This window comes from Theobroma cacao, chromosome 4, assembly GCF_053813885.1.
Source record: "Theobroma cacao isolate CCN51 chromosome 4, ASM5381388v1, whole genome shotgun sequence".
In the NCBI taxonomy this organism is placed as follows: Eukaryota; Viridiplantae; Streptophyta; class Magnoliopsida; order Malvales; family Malvaceae; genus Theobroma; species Theobroma cacao.
This window is the reverse complement of record NC_142642.1, coordinates 18,722,218-18,740,147: the sequence shown is the minus strand read 5'-3', so window position 1 is coordinate 18,740,147 and position 17,930 is coordinate 18,722,218. Positions and strand designations below refer to the sequence as shown.

At 31.8% G+C, this 17,930-nt stretch overlaps 1 protein-coding gene across 1 annotated transcript; it reads left to right on the top strand.

Moving 5' to 3' along the window:
* Positions 1 to 2,177: 2,177 nt before the first annotated feature.
* LOC18601377 (Putative membrane lipoprotein) lies at positions 2,178 to 3,078 on the top strand. The gene has a single exon (XM_018119293.2). It carries the CDS (start codon positions 2,408 to 2,410, stop codon positions 2,981 to 2,983), a length of 576 nt encoding a protein of 191 aa, XP_017974782.1. The 5' UTR covers positions 2,178 to 2,407; the 3' UTR covers positions 2,984 to 3,078.
* Positions 3,079 to 17,930: the final 14,852 nt, after the last annotated feature.

Here is a 17,930-nt window from a genome sequence, read left to right as displayed (position 1 = left end):
AAACATGTTTAAATGTGTTTGTCGTGTCTGACATGTTAAAATACGAAAATTTTCGTGTCTTAACTTATCAGACACGATTAGATACGAAACACGTTAAGAGTAAACTCAAAACTTATTTAATCCGTGTTTTCTTGCGTCGTATTAACGTATCGTGTCTAAAATTACCAGATCTAATCACCACGGGTTGCCCATTGCACCACCTTCTTAGGCCTGTCACTCAACTAACGTTTGATACTAATTTTTGAGCCCAGGCCCAGCACAGAATACCAGACGAGCTCATCCAAAGTATTTAATATTCTAATATAATCATTTTTTCTATTTTGAAGTGTTTAATATTTAATTAAATATTTTTCAATTCTTATTATTTAGTAATATATTTAGTTAATTTATTAATTAAATTATTTTTTTAAAATATATACATGAATATATTTTTATATATAAATTATATTCACTTACTATGAACAGTATCCAAAATGAAATCATTGTTTTTAAAAACAATTAAACTAAAAAAGTTCTTCCTTCTAACAATTTTTAAAATTTTATTTTCGTTTTTGGAAAAAAAAAAAAAAAACCATGTTACCAAACATGGTTTTTGTTGCCCAAATCTTAGTAGTGTTTTGAAACTTTTATTATCATGACGTGAACGCGTGATGAAAGAACTTGTGTTTTGTTGAATAAATTTTTTCATTTTCTTGCCTTTATCTTTAACAAGCTAAGCCTCGTACCGAATACACGAAACTATCATAATGTAGTCACATTTGAGTGACTGCCGGGAGCTGAACTCTCCATCTTGAATCTGCGTATTTTTTTTTATTCCGTTTACGAGCTGAACTCAAGTGTGTGAACAAAATTTAAGGTTTAAATGCAAAAAATAATGCTTTTAAATATAAGTGTCTTACCGTATTTTTAGTGAAAAATTAATTAAAAATTTAAGATTGTTATTCTCGTGGGAACACTAGTAAAACATACTCTCTCTCTCTCTCTCTCTATATATATATATATATCATACTACAAATATTATGTAAAAAAAATCATACTACAAATAATTTATGTGAAATTTATAAAATTAAAAAATCTTAATTTTTAGATTTATGGAATGTTAATTATGATCTGCTAAAGCTTTTTGGATGCCATGGACCGTTAGCAAAACCGCGAATCAAGAAGATCAATCTTGCATGCTAGTGCTTAACATGTTTTGTTTTGAAAGTTCAAAAGTATATTGATATCAGATTCACCTCTGGGTTCAGTACAAAGATGATTTTGTTCTGTAGTACTTTGTCCCTAGTATAATAACAGTCCAAAATCTTCTCTAGAAAACAGCCTTTCAATCTCTGTACACAGGCTACCACTCCCTGCTGCAACTGGGCAATCCCAAACCTATAACATCAGCCTTAAAAAAAACCAGGCAAGAAAATACACTGTACACCAGATCCTGCCCAGTAACAGCTTACAAAATAACCCAGGGGCATCTGACTCCTTTCACAACCTATACAAAGTTCCCCACAAGACATCATACACAGCTGATGCCATTTCCAGACAAAACTACACCTACAACCTTCGAAAAATAAACTAAAATCCAAAACGGAAAACAACAAATAAAACATATTTTAGAAAAAGAAAAAGCACCCACAGATTAATCCCCTTTGTCTTAAAGTAATTATTTAATATTTGTTTAAAAATTGTTGAGAAATGGGACAAGTGGGGTCGTTTTCGTATGATGTGGTCTTAAAAGGCAAGCGCGTGCTGAGGAGCTTCACTTTTCCAATCTGTTGTTTGGTCACAAGCCGGCAAAGCTCTGCTCCCATTTCTGCTTTTTCAATCTCTTTGTCTTTGGTTAAAAGGCATGCGGGGGAGTAACAGATTATTGGATTGTTCTGCTTTTGTAAATTTTGACAATACATTTACCATAACTAATGATTGCTGTAATCCGTCCTGCACACAGCATTTCATCAATTCCCTCAACCCCATCCTGCTTGCCATTTCTCTCCTTGTTTGTGGACACTTAATCATGCTTTTTGCCATTGTTATGTGTAGGTAAATTGAACAAATGGATTTTGGGCCCACTGCCCCCCAACATATGACATACACAAACTTACATGACTAAATCCTAAGTTCGAGAGGAATCATAATTAGGGTTACTGCAAGTTTGTTTACATCATGTTTTCTTGTCTTCCTTCTCTTTTCTTCACAGCCTTTCCCTTGTTTTGCCTCTGCTACTCTGAGCTGGTGGAGCCAGGGGCACAGGGATTCCCACTAGTGGCGTTCACGCAAATTCCCCATCTTTCAGGGTGATTCATAGTTTTTACTTTTGCTTTCCCATTTTAACAGTCATGGTGTATATAACTAACTCCATTTGGTCACCTTTTAACAAGTAAAAACACTAAGGTATACATTTCAAACGAGACACATGGAGGGGAAGAAAGAGGAGGAGTACTGCCAAAGGGGAAACGCAAATGAGAGTGTGAATACAGCTCTGTTTACAGCCGGGTTACTACTCTTAATGGTCTGCTTCAAACGTGATTTGCCCTTGTTTCTTGTTGAACAATGGCGAGCTTGGGTGTTTCTTGTGTTAAACCTTGTGCTTTTAGCTATTTTTTTAACTTCCGTGAACCCAATCACTTCAACCCAAAACCCAGAAAGCAAGAACAATGACGAAGAAACGAAGAAGCAAAGCGGGGATTGCAAATCGTCCAATGAAGTTGAAGCATGCAAACAAGACCCCGTCGAGTCAAACAAAAGAAGCAACGAAGCTGAGGGTAAACTAGAGAAAGAGGCGGCGGTTGAACAAAACAATGAGCTTCCCAAGCTGTCAAAGGAGGAGCTGAATGAGAGAGTGGAAGCTTTCATTGCCATGTTCAGGCAGCATTTGGCTTCGGATGCAAGGAAAGGAAGAGACAAGCTAGAAAGAAAAGGAGGCGATGTGAAGCACATGAAGCTTTCATCCGATGGAGTAAATTGTTTTGTTTTGAAAGTGCAGGGGTAATTATTTCCAACTCAGAGCTTGAATTGTTATTTGATTCACAAATTTTTTTTTGTAGTGAATGAACAATTTTCTTCCATTTTTCAAGTCACATTACAAAATCAAGGCCCTTCTCTCTGTTTTCGCCATTCATTTTGAAATTAGTCCAACATATATACAACAAGTCCTTCACAAATTTAATTGGTATTTTCTTTCCTCGGTAAAGCATACGTGAAAAGAGCCTAATCCTCTACACGATGTTAATTGAGAAAAAATTAGTTATTGAGTTTTAATTAGACAAAAACGAAATCACACAATTACATGCGAGAAAAGTTAAAATCATAAAAAGTGTTTGGAGAATTCATCTGAAAATGTAACAATTGTGAAGCAAAATCTGAGTGCGTTGCATTCTGTTTCTTCGTTTAAGATGCAAAATCTCAAATCTAGACTTGATAATTGTAGACATGATTCATTAATATAATACAAAATTAAATGAGCTTTGGATTTCATGTAAATCTATTTATGATGAGAAAATATTCGTTTTTAAACAAGTTGACACCCTTAACCTGTGTACATTATTCAACATATTTTATTTAATCCGTTTAAACTTGTTTATTGAATTATTAATGTTTAATATACATAAATAAGTTAGTCATTTTTAAATGAGTAAAATCTTGATGTGTCTAAATATATCAATTGTATTTAAACATGTTAATTGTGTAATCGTGTATAGTTTGTATAATAAACATGTTGTATTAATGTTAATGTCAATTTTAACATGATTAATTAAATGTATTATATTCGTATTAACTAATTTATAAGTTAAAATTTAAGTTACACCATAAGAACCAGCTATCGTAAAATGAATTACCAGCTCTTCTCAAATCTTCTGATAGTAATGTGAAATTTTAGTAGAGCTAAAGTATGATAGTATTCTTTTTTCTCTAGGCATAATAAAATCGGTCCTCAAATTGTGATCAGCTGCCTTAAGCCACCCCCACCCCCCCTCCCCCACCCATTCTAACCTTTTTTTTTTTTTTAATTTCCTTGAAATTTTAAAATTTGTGGGTGTCATCGGAAGGGCCATAGGGCTGGGCTTTATGGGTGAAAATGGTGATATGCCACGCAAACAAGAGTTTGACAACACAAGCCTGAGCCCAATACCTTTTTACCTTTAACTGACCCACCCAAAAAAAAAGAAAGTACAATTTGGAAGTTTCAAGTACATTCATTGAAATTAATAAAAATTTGTTTATAACTTAATTAAATTAGAATTGGTTTGCCTAATAATTCAATAGGTTTTGAGCATGAGATACATTGGACCATATTTGTCTATTCTGAAATAAATCACTTTTTAGTTTTAATATTGTCACGACCCGGAACTCCCCATCGAGCCCATGACAACCGCCGCGAGGCTCGACAGACATTCTTCACCCCGAATGCCGATTGAAACCCCGCAAGGCTTAGCATCAACTTCCGCATCTCCCCGGTGAGCAACAATTATTAAATCTCGCATTTAAAAAAATCATAAGTCATTTTCAAATAAGAATAATAAAATATTATTTTCTGGCTCATGGGGGCATTTTCGTAATTTTTTGTCAAAAATCGCAAAACTTGCTAAAAATGTAATAGGTAAGCAGAAAATATATATTTAATGATTTAAAAACAAAATAAGTATCTAAAACGTTCATTTGAAAGCAAATTGTTAACAACTAGTACTATTCAAAAATAATTAATAAAATATTCTATTTTCTTATAAAATAAATTTTTATAGAAATATTCGTAAATAATTTTTCGCACATGAAAGTAAAGTAAAAATTGTATGAATAGAAATACAGATAACCAAAATATAAGTTTTGATCTGCAATGACACGTGGGCTCCAATTGACCAAGAGGATGTAAGACTGTGAACTCTTACTTTCTATAATGCAGTTTCGAGCTTAGTTCTCGTCCTACTCGACTATCTACAAACTGTCCTGAACCTGAAAAATGTATAGGAAGAAGGGGTGAGATTTTATAATCCCAGTGAGTAAACAGATACAATTTAAAGTATCTAAAGCCGAGTAAATGGAGACAATTAAAATAAGTCATCATACCGTAATTTCATTACCTTTCAGTTCATTTCAACCAAATAAAATCAATCCATATAAATCGAGTAATCAACTTGGCTTATGAATTTCTTAAAACTTTGGCTCGTGCCAAAACTCATACTCGGTGATACCTTGCGCAGGGCATCTAACCGAGTCCGCCAAGGCTATTAAAATTTTGTATACACTTAAAATATATTTTAGTTTGAGAAAAATACAGCCGTTCCTTGGCGTTGGCTGAGTTCCCCTTCACGTGGTGGTTTGGCGTGAAGTGAACCCTAAGCTTTACCCCAGGAGATACCCTACGCGCCTCTCCGTTCGAGGTAATAATATAATGAAGTTTACCGTGCCCCTCTAATAGGCTGGTCCACGGAACCCCCTCTGCAGTAAATAATTAATATATACTCCACCAATTTAATAAAATTCATTCTAGCATGACATAACAATTTATCGCAATCTAGCCTCTCAAGGCTGAATACACAATACAAATAATTCTGACACCAAAATCAATTTAGCCATTCATGCTCATATATTGTCATAAGCCATTCAATTTAAAACCATAAATTTACAACACAAGCAGACAGTCTCCAATTACTCTATTTTCAAAACCAGTATTCGATTTTTCAGCAAATTTATAAAATCATTTTATAAAATCACAATTTCTCCTAAAACATAGCAATTTACCATTTAAACCCATTTTCCATAAAATCACACAGTTGTATAAAACTACTATAGATAATTAAGACGATAATAAGTTTACTCACTATGTCTAGAATGCAGACTTTCGAAGCACTCTGTCTACTGGTCCTCGGATGCAATTTCCTTGCCTTTACTGGAGGACTCACCACCTTGACACAGTACAAAATCGAGAATTTCACTAAGTTGGTACTAAATCAAAATTAAACTAATTTGGACTACCAATGCATGATATGGAATGCAAAAATGCACTGGTAACTATCTAAATCCGGTATTAGCCTAATTCGTCTTATCACCCGATTAAATTCCTAACGGGTTCGTTTAAACTCCAATTTAATTCTTTTCAGTTTCTATACCTCAATTGCACCCAAATTAACTTAATGTTCCTCAGTGTGATGCAAATTATCAGTCCCAACAAAAAATTACGAAAATACCCCTAGTGGGTAAAAATTCGTATTTTTGCTCCGAAAATTCCCATTATTGTTCTAGGCTCATAATTCATTATTCCTTAACCAATTCTCCTAGAATAAAATCAAACTCATCCTCACTCACTACATGGTAAATTCAGCCATTAATGGTTGGGGGAGAAAATAAATTCTTTTCTTGTTGTTTTGTTTCTAAATATGCTAAACTAACTAAAAACACTAACATAAATTAAAATCAAATAAATCCAACAACTTTCTCTCTCCTAACCCATTTTTTCAGAATTGAATTCATCATGAAAACATGTAATTTAATCATGGAAAATAAAGAGAAATGCTTGGGAATAAGAAAACTCAAGCTTAATAGAAAAAATCTCACCTTTTTCACTTAATTTCCTTGAAAATTCACACTTTTTCTTTGATTTTCTCTCTCTAGGGTTTTGTTTTCTCCTTTCTCTCTCTTGTTTCTTGCTTGGCCGAATGTTGAAGAAGAAGAATGGGTGGGCTGATTTTTTTTATGCCTTTTTATTGTTTAATGAAATAATATTATTTTATTCATATTTTAAATATTTTATTAATTCATTTTTTTTTCTAGCCATCCACTTGTCCTATTTTTTTCACCATGCATTCCCTTTGACTTATCCAAGTCTTAAGTGAAATTTCCAGATTTTTTCAAAGTTTTGGTAGAGCAAATTTTTCAAAATTACACTTTTGCCCCCGAACTTTTCAAAAATTACATTTTTACCCCAAAAATTGAAAATTTTCCATAATGCATAATTTTCACTCCTCATACTCATTTCACACTCCAAATAATTAAATTTGATCAAAATCCTTTCAAAAAATTAAATTTTCGATTTCGAATGGTAAAATTACCATTTTACCCTTTTACTCCAAATTATACCGAAATTAAAATTTTTCACTTCTAAACCTCAAATCTTACTCCAATAAGTCAAATGGGGCCAAAAATATTTTCTAAAAATTTCCATTTTGTCCCCAGGTGGCAAATGACCATTTTGCCCTTGGATAGCGAAAATTCCAGTTTGACTCCAAATTGATCCTCGAACTCCGAATCACCATATTAACCCATTCTGGGACTTTAAAATTCTTAATTTCATTGTAAATTCTCTATTTGATCTAGTTCGAGGCTTAAATCAACTTTATTGTACCTCTAGGTACAATACCGACTTTTGTAAATTTTTCAAGACTCTCTTAGCATGTAAACATGCTATCCACCACATGTATGTCATCACAAATATTTCTGTAGAGTCGGGCTTGTCATCTTCTCCCCCACTTGGATCAACCATATGATCCTCCTTCTTGATTGACTTCGACATCCGGCTAAATATTAATATTTTAATATTATTTTATTAATAAAATATTATTTTATTCTAAAAATTTTATCTTGTCTCCTTGGTACCAAAAATACCTTATTATGCCTCACTTGACTTCCAAATCGCCTTTTATCTCACAAATTCTCCTCCGATAAAATTATTATTATTTTCTCACTTGCGAAACATTTTATCCTAAACTACTCCTTTCGTCTTTTATCACTTCTAAACATTTTAATTGACCTCAATTTGCATTCGATCAACTTTATTTATCACCATATCAAAGTATGGGGTATTTCAATCTCCCCCACTTAAATAGAATTCGTCCTCGAATTCCCGTCGATGTTGCGTTATCAATCTCCTTCTATGATCCTACTCCTTGTTCCTTCTATAAGGACATTCAATTTATTTCCCTCGTTCACCTTCAGTTCAATTAAATGCTTTATTTACGGCAATTATCATCCTTTGGAATTGGATCAGTAATACTTTTCACAACCATGATCTCTTATATCTAGACACTAAGCATGCCTTTATCTCCATTATTACATTTGAACCATAACTTCATCTCAATTATACCGATTTCGATCACATATCATACTTACTTATGTATACCTAATCATCATTTTATTAATTCGCTGCGTACCAAATTTCTCAACCTTGATTCATCCATCTTATACTGGTCTATACACTTCCTTTAATAGAGTTCCATTAAGAACTTAAACAATCCAAGGTTTACCTTCAAAGTCACTCATAACTTTAATCGTTCATTGCATGTCCGTTAACACTTTAGCTCACTGACCTCTTTGGACACTATTTCAAAATCTCCCAATTACTGAGAACCATTCTTCACTTTAGTTAGTAAAATTATCAATTTCATATATACATAGATACATGCATTTTCAAATCTCAACATCTCTCTTTATATATAGGAATCCATGTGTTCACATGCCTTGGACTACATTCCCCCTTTATTCATCCATATCCTAATCCTAGTTTCAATATAATAATTCTTATAGTGCATGTCAACCTTCTTATTATACTTGTGTATAACTTCATATCATTCATATCATTTCCAACCATATGTTTGAGTTTCCTTATACTATATATCATTCATCACAATGTCATCTCCATTGAATTATAATCTATTATGCGTGTATGCTTTATAATCCTATTGATGCCTCAAAGATTTATCTCAACTTGATCATTGCATCTCATGCAATACCACAATTCCTAAGAGTCATCCTTTTTGTCCTTAATCATCTTTCATGCCTCTATATTACCTTGTATCTTTCTTGCATTACGATATTGATTTGTCACTTAAGACTCAAACCCATTTGAATCATGTATGCCTTAAGCATTTTCGAATTCCAATTTCCATAATATATTAGGAAAGTTTCATTATCTGACTTCATTTTCAAGGTCAACTTCTATCATCCTTTGTTCCACTCCTTCATATGAACATAACATCATTCTTCCTTAACTAATTTATAAATTGTACTTGAAATTGTAAAACTTAAAACTAGATTCTCCTCAAGTATTTTTCAATACTAATACTAATATCACTCTCAGCTTACAACTTCTTTTTATAATCACATAACTTAGTGCTTGCTTTAACGAGATCCACAGCAAAACTTCTCTTGAGTATTTCCTTGGGAATATTTATCTTAAACTTATGTCTCACAGCATGTGATCCCTTAACTTGTGATTTAGCCGTTAGGCTTCTCAGCAAGTTTTTAAAAATTTTACGTTTCATACTTGCTGTGTATGATTATAATCTCTTCTCAAAGATGTTTATGTATTCCTAAAACATTTACTCTTAAAAATATATAAATACATACTCATCCATTCAATCCCTAACTCATCTTCAAAGGTTTCCAAGGTGCCACACAATTAGCCTCTTGTCGTTACTAACCCTTGTCATTTTACTGTATCAAAACAGATATTACAAATTCTCATAATGATATTCTATATAAACTGATTTTTTTATACCAGTCTCGTAATTCTTCCTTCACACTTTCATTACTTGGTATCTCATCTCAATATAGTCATCTCAAGAATCTTTCAAATTTTTTTTTTTAATTATATGCCCATATACAACGCAATAAAGAAGTTTTTCAATTCATTTGGGTAAACATTCTCCAGAATATTTAAGACTCTCAGATAACAAAACACAATGACCAACAACCAAAATTCAATTTGTAAGCTCATTATCGTGTTACTCCCATCTTACTCATGCATCATAAGCGTGAGGTATTTGGAGCAGTATAGCGTTGAACAGTCAATGCTGAAGTATTGTAGCTATTAGAAATTTTCTCATCAAAGCTATTTGTCTGCATTGAAAGTCACCACATCAATCATTCTCAACAAGTGGTTTCCCTTTTAGATATATATCATGAGTTCCATAAGTATAGGTACCTTCTATTTTCTTATCATACACATTAAGCCAGATTAATACTTCCATCTCATGTCATCTTTTGACTTTTATCAACATTCATAAAATTCCACCTCAAAACATCCTTTCCATACAGTGTAATAAATTCATGATAAATATACCACTCCACACATAAGTTGCTTACTATCTACAACTTTTCTCAAATTTATTGTCATCCCTATCCAATTATCTTCTTTGTCTTATACTCCAATAATCTTATTGACTTTCGGTATAATTAACTACGAAAACAGCCCAGCTTCCTCCTCACTTTATTCTCGCAATCCTTATTAAATTAAAATTTTATATTCACAATGTTCCATAATTTAACTTCATTGGGGTATATTTGTGCCCAATTATTACCTCATAGTATCATGGCATCACTGAGTAATCCCCTTCATGCTTAAATTACAATCATCAACTTAATCACGTTACCCATTTCGAATGTCATTTATAACCTTATTGCTTCCTTCTATAACTTTCCTCAATAATTATACCACTAATTTATCTCTGTTACACTAAAAGATTCCCATATACCTTCAGTTACTTAAACAGCCATTTTATAATACATTCTAGTCCTATACTTTAAAAGCCAAACTATTTTTATTTCTTTGTATAGATAATTATTATCTCTTTTACACAACATTTACTTAGAGTTAAGGTAGTGTAAAATCCTACGAAAATATTACATGTCCTTGGGATCATCATCTTAATCTGATCTTATCGAAAGATTCTACTCCGAGTCCTCCTAAAGATCCTCTTATGGGTTTTCCTCCTCCTGAGATTTTTTCCTTTGCTCCTCAATCCAGGCTTGTTGTATTCTCCTATATTCTTCATCACTCACCGGTGCAACATTTCTTCCACAACCGGGAGGAAAATGTCGTACACCTGACACTTTTCTAAGGGGTTTACTTGCCACTGTTACTTTCTCCTTATCCTTTTGTGGTTGTCCCCTTACATTTCTCCCACAGCCTGGTGGAAAGAGTCAGACTACTATCACGCACTTCCTAGAACGAATATATCCCCTTGCAATTTCTTCCCTCATCCATTCTCTAGGGTGCTCTTCGGATTGTTTCAAAAGGAAATCTATTTCAGTTTTCAAAATATTAGAGCTACTCTCACTTTCAAAATTCTGGCTACTCTCAAAGCTTTCCTTATTATGAACCCATTCTGCTAAGTTTAGAGGAATTCTGTTATTAGGAATTCGGGATGGATCACCTTCCGAATCACCTATATCAGGGTGCCATTTGCTTATAGCCGTAGAATCTAGAGATCCCTCGCTATCACTATGAGAGGTATCGAGACTACCACCTCTTCTAGACATGGTGTGTATGTCACCAGTACCCTTCAAAACCTATATGCAATCAAATAGTAATTGTTTAATTATTTATGCATCTCAAAAGTAGGTAGATTTCTATATGTAGATGCATATATTCTATTCAATCTAACTTAACTTAACTTAACTTAACTTATCTTAATTGGACTTGGGGCCACGCAGTGTCAGTGTAGATTTCTTAAAACAACCTTAAAATCAAAAACTTTAAAATCCAAAGCTTTAAAATCAATATATTTGATCTTTAAACCATGCTCTGATACCAATAAAATTGTCACGACTCGGAACTCCCCATCGAGCCCATGACAACCGCCGCGAGGCTCGACAGACATTCTTCACCCCGAATGCCGATTGAAACCCCGCAAGGCTTAGCATCAACTTCCGCATCTCCCCGGTGAGCAACAATTATTAAATCTCGCATTTAAAAAAATCATAAGTCATTTTCAAATAAGAATAATAAAATATTATTTTCTGGCTCATGGGGGCATTTTCGTAATTTTTTGTCAAAAATCTCAAAACTTGCTAAAAATGTAATAGGTAAGCAGAAAATATATATTTAATGATTTAAAAACAAAATAAGTATCTAAAACGTTCATTTGAAAGCAAATTGTTAACAACTAGTACTATTCAAAAATAATTAATAAAATATTCTATTTTCTTATAAAATAAATTTTTATAGAAATATTCGTAAATAATTTTTCGCACATGAAAGTAAAGTAAAAATTGTATGAATAGAAATACAGATAACCAAAATATAAGTTTTGATCTGCAATGACACGTGGGCTCCAATTGACCAAGAGGATGTAAGACTGCGAACTCTTGCTTTCTATAATGCAGTTCCGAACTTAGTTCTCGTCCTACTCGACTATCTACAAACTGTCCTGAGCCTGAAAAATGTATAGGAAGAAAGGGTGAGATTTTATAATCCCAGTGAGTAAACAAATACAATTTAAAGTATCTAAAGCCGAGTAAATGGAGACAATTAAAATAAGTCATCATACCGTAATTTCATTACCTTTCAGTTCATTTCAACCAAATAAAATCAATCCATATAAATCGAGTAATCAACTTGGCTTATGAATTTCTTAAAACTTTGGCTCGTGCCAAAACTCATACTCGGTGATACCTTACGCAGGGCATCTAACCGAGTCCGCCAAGGCTATTAAAATTTTGTATACACTTAAAATATATTTTAGTTTGAGAAAAATACAGCCGTTCCTTGGCGTTGGCTGAGTTCCCCTTCACGTGGTGGTTTGGCGTGAAGTGAACCCTAAGCTTTACCCCAGGAGATACCCTACGCGCCTCTCCGTTCGAGGTAATAATATAATGGAGTTTACCGTGCCCCTCTAATAGGCTGGTCCACGGAACCCCCTCTGCAGTAAATAATTAATATATACTCCACCAATTTAATAAAATTCATTCTAGCATGACATGGCAATTTATCGCAATCTAGCCTCTCAAGGCTGAATACACAATACAAATAATTCTGACACCAAAATCAATTTAGCCATTCATGCTCATATATTGTCATAAGCCATTCAATTTAAAACCATAAATTTACAACACAAGCAGACAATCTCCAATTACTCTATTTTCAAAACCAGTATTCGATTTTTCAGCAAATTTATAAAATCATTTTATAAAATCACAATTTCTCCTAAAACATAGCAATTTACCATTTAAACCCATTTTCCATAAAATCACACAGTTGTATAAAACTACTATAGATAATTAAGACGATAATAAGTTTACTCACTATGTCTAGAATGCAGACTTTCGAAGCACTCTGTCTACTGGTCCCGGATGCAATTTCCTTGCCTTTACTGGAGGACTCACCACCTTGACACAGTACAAAATCGAGAATTTCACTAAGTTGGTACTAAATCAAAATTAAACTAATTTGGACTACCAATGCATGATATGGAATGCAAAAATGCACTGGTAACTATCTAAATCCGGTATTAGCCTAATTCGTCTTATCACCCGATTAAATTCCTAACGGGTTCGTTTAAACTCATATTTAATTCTTTTCAGTTTCTATACCTCAATTGCACCCAAATTAACTTAATGTCCCTCAGTGTGATGCAAATTATCAGTCCCAACAAAAAATTATGAAAATACCCCTAGTGGGTAAAAATTCGTATTTTTGCTCCGAAAATTCCCATTATTTTTCTAGGCTCATAATTCATTATTCCTTAACCAATTCTCCTAGAATAAAATCAAACTCATCCTCACTCACTACATGGTAAATTCAGCCATTAATGGTTGGGGGAGAAAATAAATTCTTTTCTTGTTGTTTTGTTTCTAAATATGCTAAACTAACTAAAAACACTAACATAAATTAAAATCAAATAAATCCAACAACTTTCTCTCTCCTAACCCATTTTTTCAGAATTGAATTCATCATGAAAACATGTAATTTAATCATGGAAAATAAAGAGAAATGCTTGGGAATAAGAAAACTCAAGTTTAATAGAAAAAATCTCACCTTTTTCACTTAATTTCCTTGAAAATTCACACTTTTTCTTTGATTTTCTCTCTCTAGGGTTTTGTTTTCTCCTTTCTCTCTCTTGTTTCTTGCTTGGCCAAATGTTGAAGAAGAAGAATGGGTGGGCTGATTTTTTTTATGCCTTTTTATTGTTTAATGAAATAATATTATTTTATTCATATTTTAAATATTTTATTAATTCATTTTTTTTTCTAGCCATCCACTTGTCCTATTTTTTTCACCATGCATTCCCTTTGACTTATCCAAGTCTTAAGTGAAATTTCCAGATTTTTCCAAAGTTTTGGTGGAGCAAATTTTTCAAAATTACACTTTTGCCCCCGAACTTTTCAAAAATTACATTTTTACCCCAAAAATTGAAAATTTTCCATAATGCATAATTTTCACTGCTCATACTCATTTCACACTCCAAATAATTAAATTTGATCAAAATCCTTTCAAAAAATTAAATTTTTGATTTCGAATGGTAAAATTACCATTTTACCCTTTTACTCCAAATTATACCGAAATTAAAATTTTTCGCTTCTAAACCTCAAATCTTACTCCAATAAGTCAAATGGGGCCAAAAATCTTTTCTAAAAATTTCCATTTTGTCCCCAGGTGGCAAATGACCATTTTGCTCTTGGATAGCGAAAATTCCAGTTTGATCCAAATTGATCCTCGAACTCCGAATCACCATATTAACCCATTCTGGGACTTTAAAATTCTTAATTTCATTGTAAATTCTCTATTTGATCTAGTTCGAGGCTTAAATCAACTTTATTGTACCTCTAGGTACAATACCGACTTTTGTAAATTTTTCAAGACTCTCTTAGCATGTAAACATGCTATCCACCACATGTATGTCATCACAAATATTTCTGTAGAGTCGGGCTTGTCATCTTCTCCCCCACTTGGATCAACCATATGATCCTCCTTCTTGATTGACTTCGACATCCGACTAAATATTAATATTTTAATATTATTTTATTCTAAAAATTTTATCTTGTCTCCTTGGTACCAAAAATACCTTATTATGCCTCACTTGACTTCCAAATCGCCTTTTATCTCACAAATTCTCCTCCGATAAAATTATTATTATTTTTTTTTTATTTTCTCACTTGCGAAACATTTTATCCTAAACTACTCCTTTCGTCTTTTATCACTTCTAAACATTTTAATTGACCTCAATTTGCATTCGATCAACTTTATTTATCACCATATCAAAGTATGGGGTATTTCAAATATAATTAGTTTTAATATACATTGGACCTAAACTATAAAAAAAAAGTCAATTAAGTTTCTTTACTTTTATTATATTCAATTAAGGTCATAAATTTTTATTTTGAGTAAAATAAGTCACTCTCACTAACTTTAATTAATCAACAGTACAACTATCAATATAATGTCATGTCATCTATCATATGACATGTTAACGTGCCATTTTAATAATAAAATTGTACGTGATAGATGACGTGGCATTAAATGTTATTATCAAGAAATTGCATTTTTTTCCTTTTTGTCTAGTCATATGTTTAAAAATTATTAGATTAGGGATTTGAAATAAAAAAATTAAATAAAATTAACTTAAACAAATTATTGGGTTCCTAATACAGAAAACCTAATTACAATTTTGCCTAATCTGTTCCTAAACAACATTTAAGGTTTATGACTATCAAATTTCCTAAACTCAACAAGTACGTTTGGTTTATAGAATAGAATATGTATTCTGCAGGAATAGAATAAGGTAAAAATAGAATGAAAATATTATTATGTAGTTTAGTTAATGGAATGCAATAAGGTAGGAATTGCTATTATGACTTATTGTAATATTTGGTTAGTAAAAATAATTTTGGAATAACAAAAAAATAGGTGATAAAGAGACAAAAATACTCTTTATTATAATATATGATTATTTATTTTTATTTTATTTTTAAAAAATTAATACTTTATAATTTATTTAAAATATTAATAATTAATAATTTAAATATTAATATTTTATTTATAATTTAATCATTAACATTTTAAAATATTAATATTTTATTTATAATTTAAATTTTATTATAATTAAAATGTTAATAATTTTTTATTTTTAAATTTAAAATATTAATTTTTATAATATATAATTAGAAACTTAAACTCTTTATTATAATAAGATTTATTTTCATGAAAAATAAAAATGCTCTTTATATAATTTAGTAAAATTTATACCAAAAGACAAAATTAAGTATGCTGTGAAAGATAACTTAAAAGAACAAGTATGAGAGAAAAGTATTAATAAAGTAAGAAGATTTTATTTGAGAGTGTGTATTTACAAATGAAGTAAATAATCTATTTAGAGGTTAACAACCTTTTTTCTAGATAGAATTTACAAGGTAAAGATAATTCTAAAAAAATTGATTTGGATGGATTAAATTTTAATCTTAATCTAATCTAATATGCATATAAATTTAAATTATATATAATAAAAAATACGAGTTCAAATTAAGTTACATTTCTATGTCTAGCTTATTGAGCTATTTACCCTGACTTGGCTGGTAGGTTTAGTCTGAACTCTTGGACCATGACATAATGGACATTTACATTTATATTCATAATACTCTCGCTTGTATGTTCATTACATTAAGATTATGCTTCATTAAAACCTTACTAGAAAAAAACCTCATGGGAAAAAAATTCGAGTGAAGAAAAAGAGTACATAATTATTTTCAAAAATACGATTTTGAAATATTGCCTCATTAAAAACTTTACCAAAAAAAACCTAGTGGGAAAAACCTTGATGAAGAAAAAGAGTAGTATGCACATTTTACTTCCCCTAATGATTGCATTATTTAAGATTTTTAAAATAACGCATTTCAATCTTATATACCTACTTTTCAAATATTGTAGTAAGAAGGGTTGTGGTGAATAAATTTGCTAGATTACACTTAAATGAGTTTGTTAAACACTAATATCATATGTTTTATTCTATCACCTTTAATGTATCAATACTTTAACTAGGCTACGCAAACAATATTATTTGCATATAACATTGTTGAAATTTCTTTTTTGGTTGATAAACCATACATTTCCCGAATATGTTGAGTTATAAACCTTAACTAGATACATTCACAGTTTGCCTCATAAACTGCCAAAATTTTTACATGGTTAGAAGAAGTAGCAATTATAGTTTGTTTTACAAAACATTATGAAATAGTCATACATCCACATGTGAATAAGTAACTTATTTGGGGTTAAGCTTTGTGTGGATCAGATAAATATCTTGCATCCACATAACTAATTAAATCTAATTTAAATACATTTGAGTAATATAAACCCATATCCATTGTTCTTTGGAGATATCGAAGTATATGTTTAATTCCATTATAATGTCTTTGACTTGGAGAAGAATTATATCTTACCAATAAATTTACAGTAAATGATATATCAGGTCGTGTATTACTAGCAAGATACATTAGTGCTCAAATGGCATTAAGATATGGTATTTTAGAACCAAGAAGTTCTTATCATCTTTACAAGGTTGGAAAAGGTCTTTTTTCACATCCAGTGACCTTACTACTGTCACAACCCAATTTTTCGGGCCATGACCGGGGCATGAGCTCAATGAGCATAGCTCACTAAGCCCAAGCAAGCCTATCCATTTACCTTTGCTTAACAAATTTATCATATCATGCATACACACACACCTTTTTCCGGGTGTGAACATAGCCAAAACACAATGGCATTATCGATAATAATATACATGCACTATACCAGTTATGTATTTAGCAATTTACATTGCATACACATATTCACATTGTTAGATTGTATTCACAATACAAAAGGACCCATGACTTCTAGCGGAGACATTTACAATAAAAAGGATTACTATCGAATGGCAGACACATACCTAGAAGATACACTACGGGGACTCCTCGATCTAGGGTCCAACAGTCACCTGATCTGAAAATATGAATTTTTATAAAACATGAGTACAATACTCAGTGAGTGAATAAGAAGGGAACAAGCATACCATAAGGAATGTTTATCAAAATCATGATGCATTCATTTTCTCAAAACCATGCAATTGCTTTAGCTCCTTTAAACCCCTCATGTAAACCCCACATGGGTAAATCACTTTACAAAAATCCATGCTCAACTATGGTACCAAGGAAATGAGAAATATGACAAAAACCCACAAGTTAGCAAAATG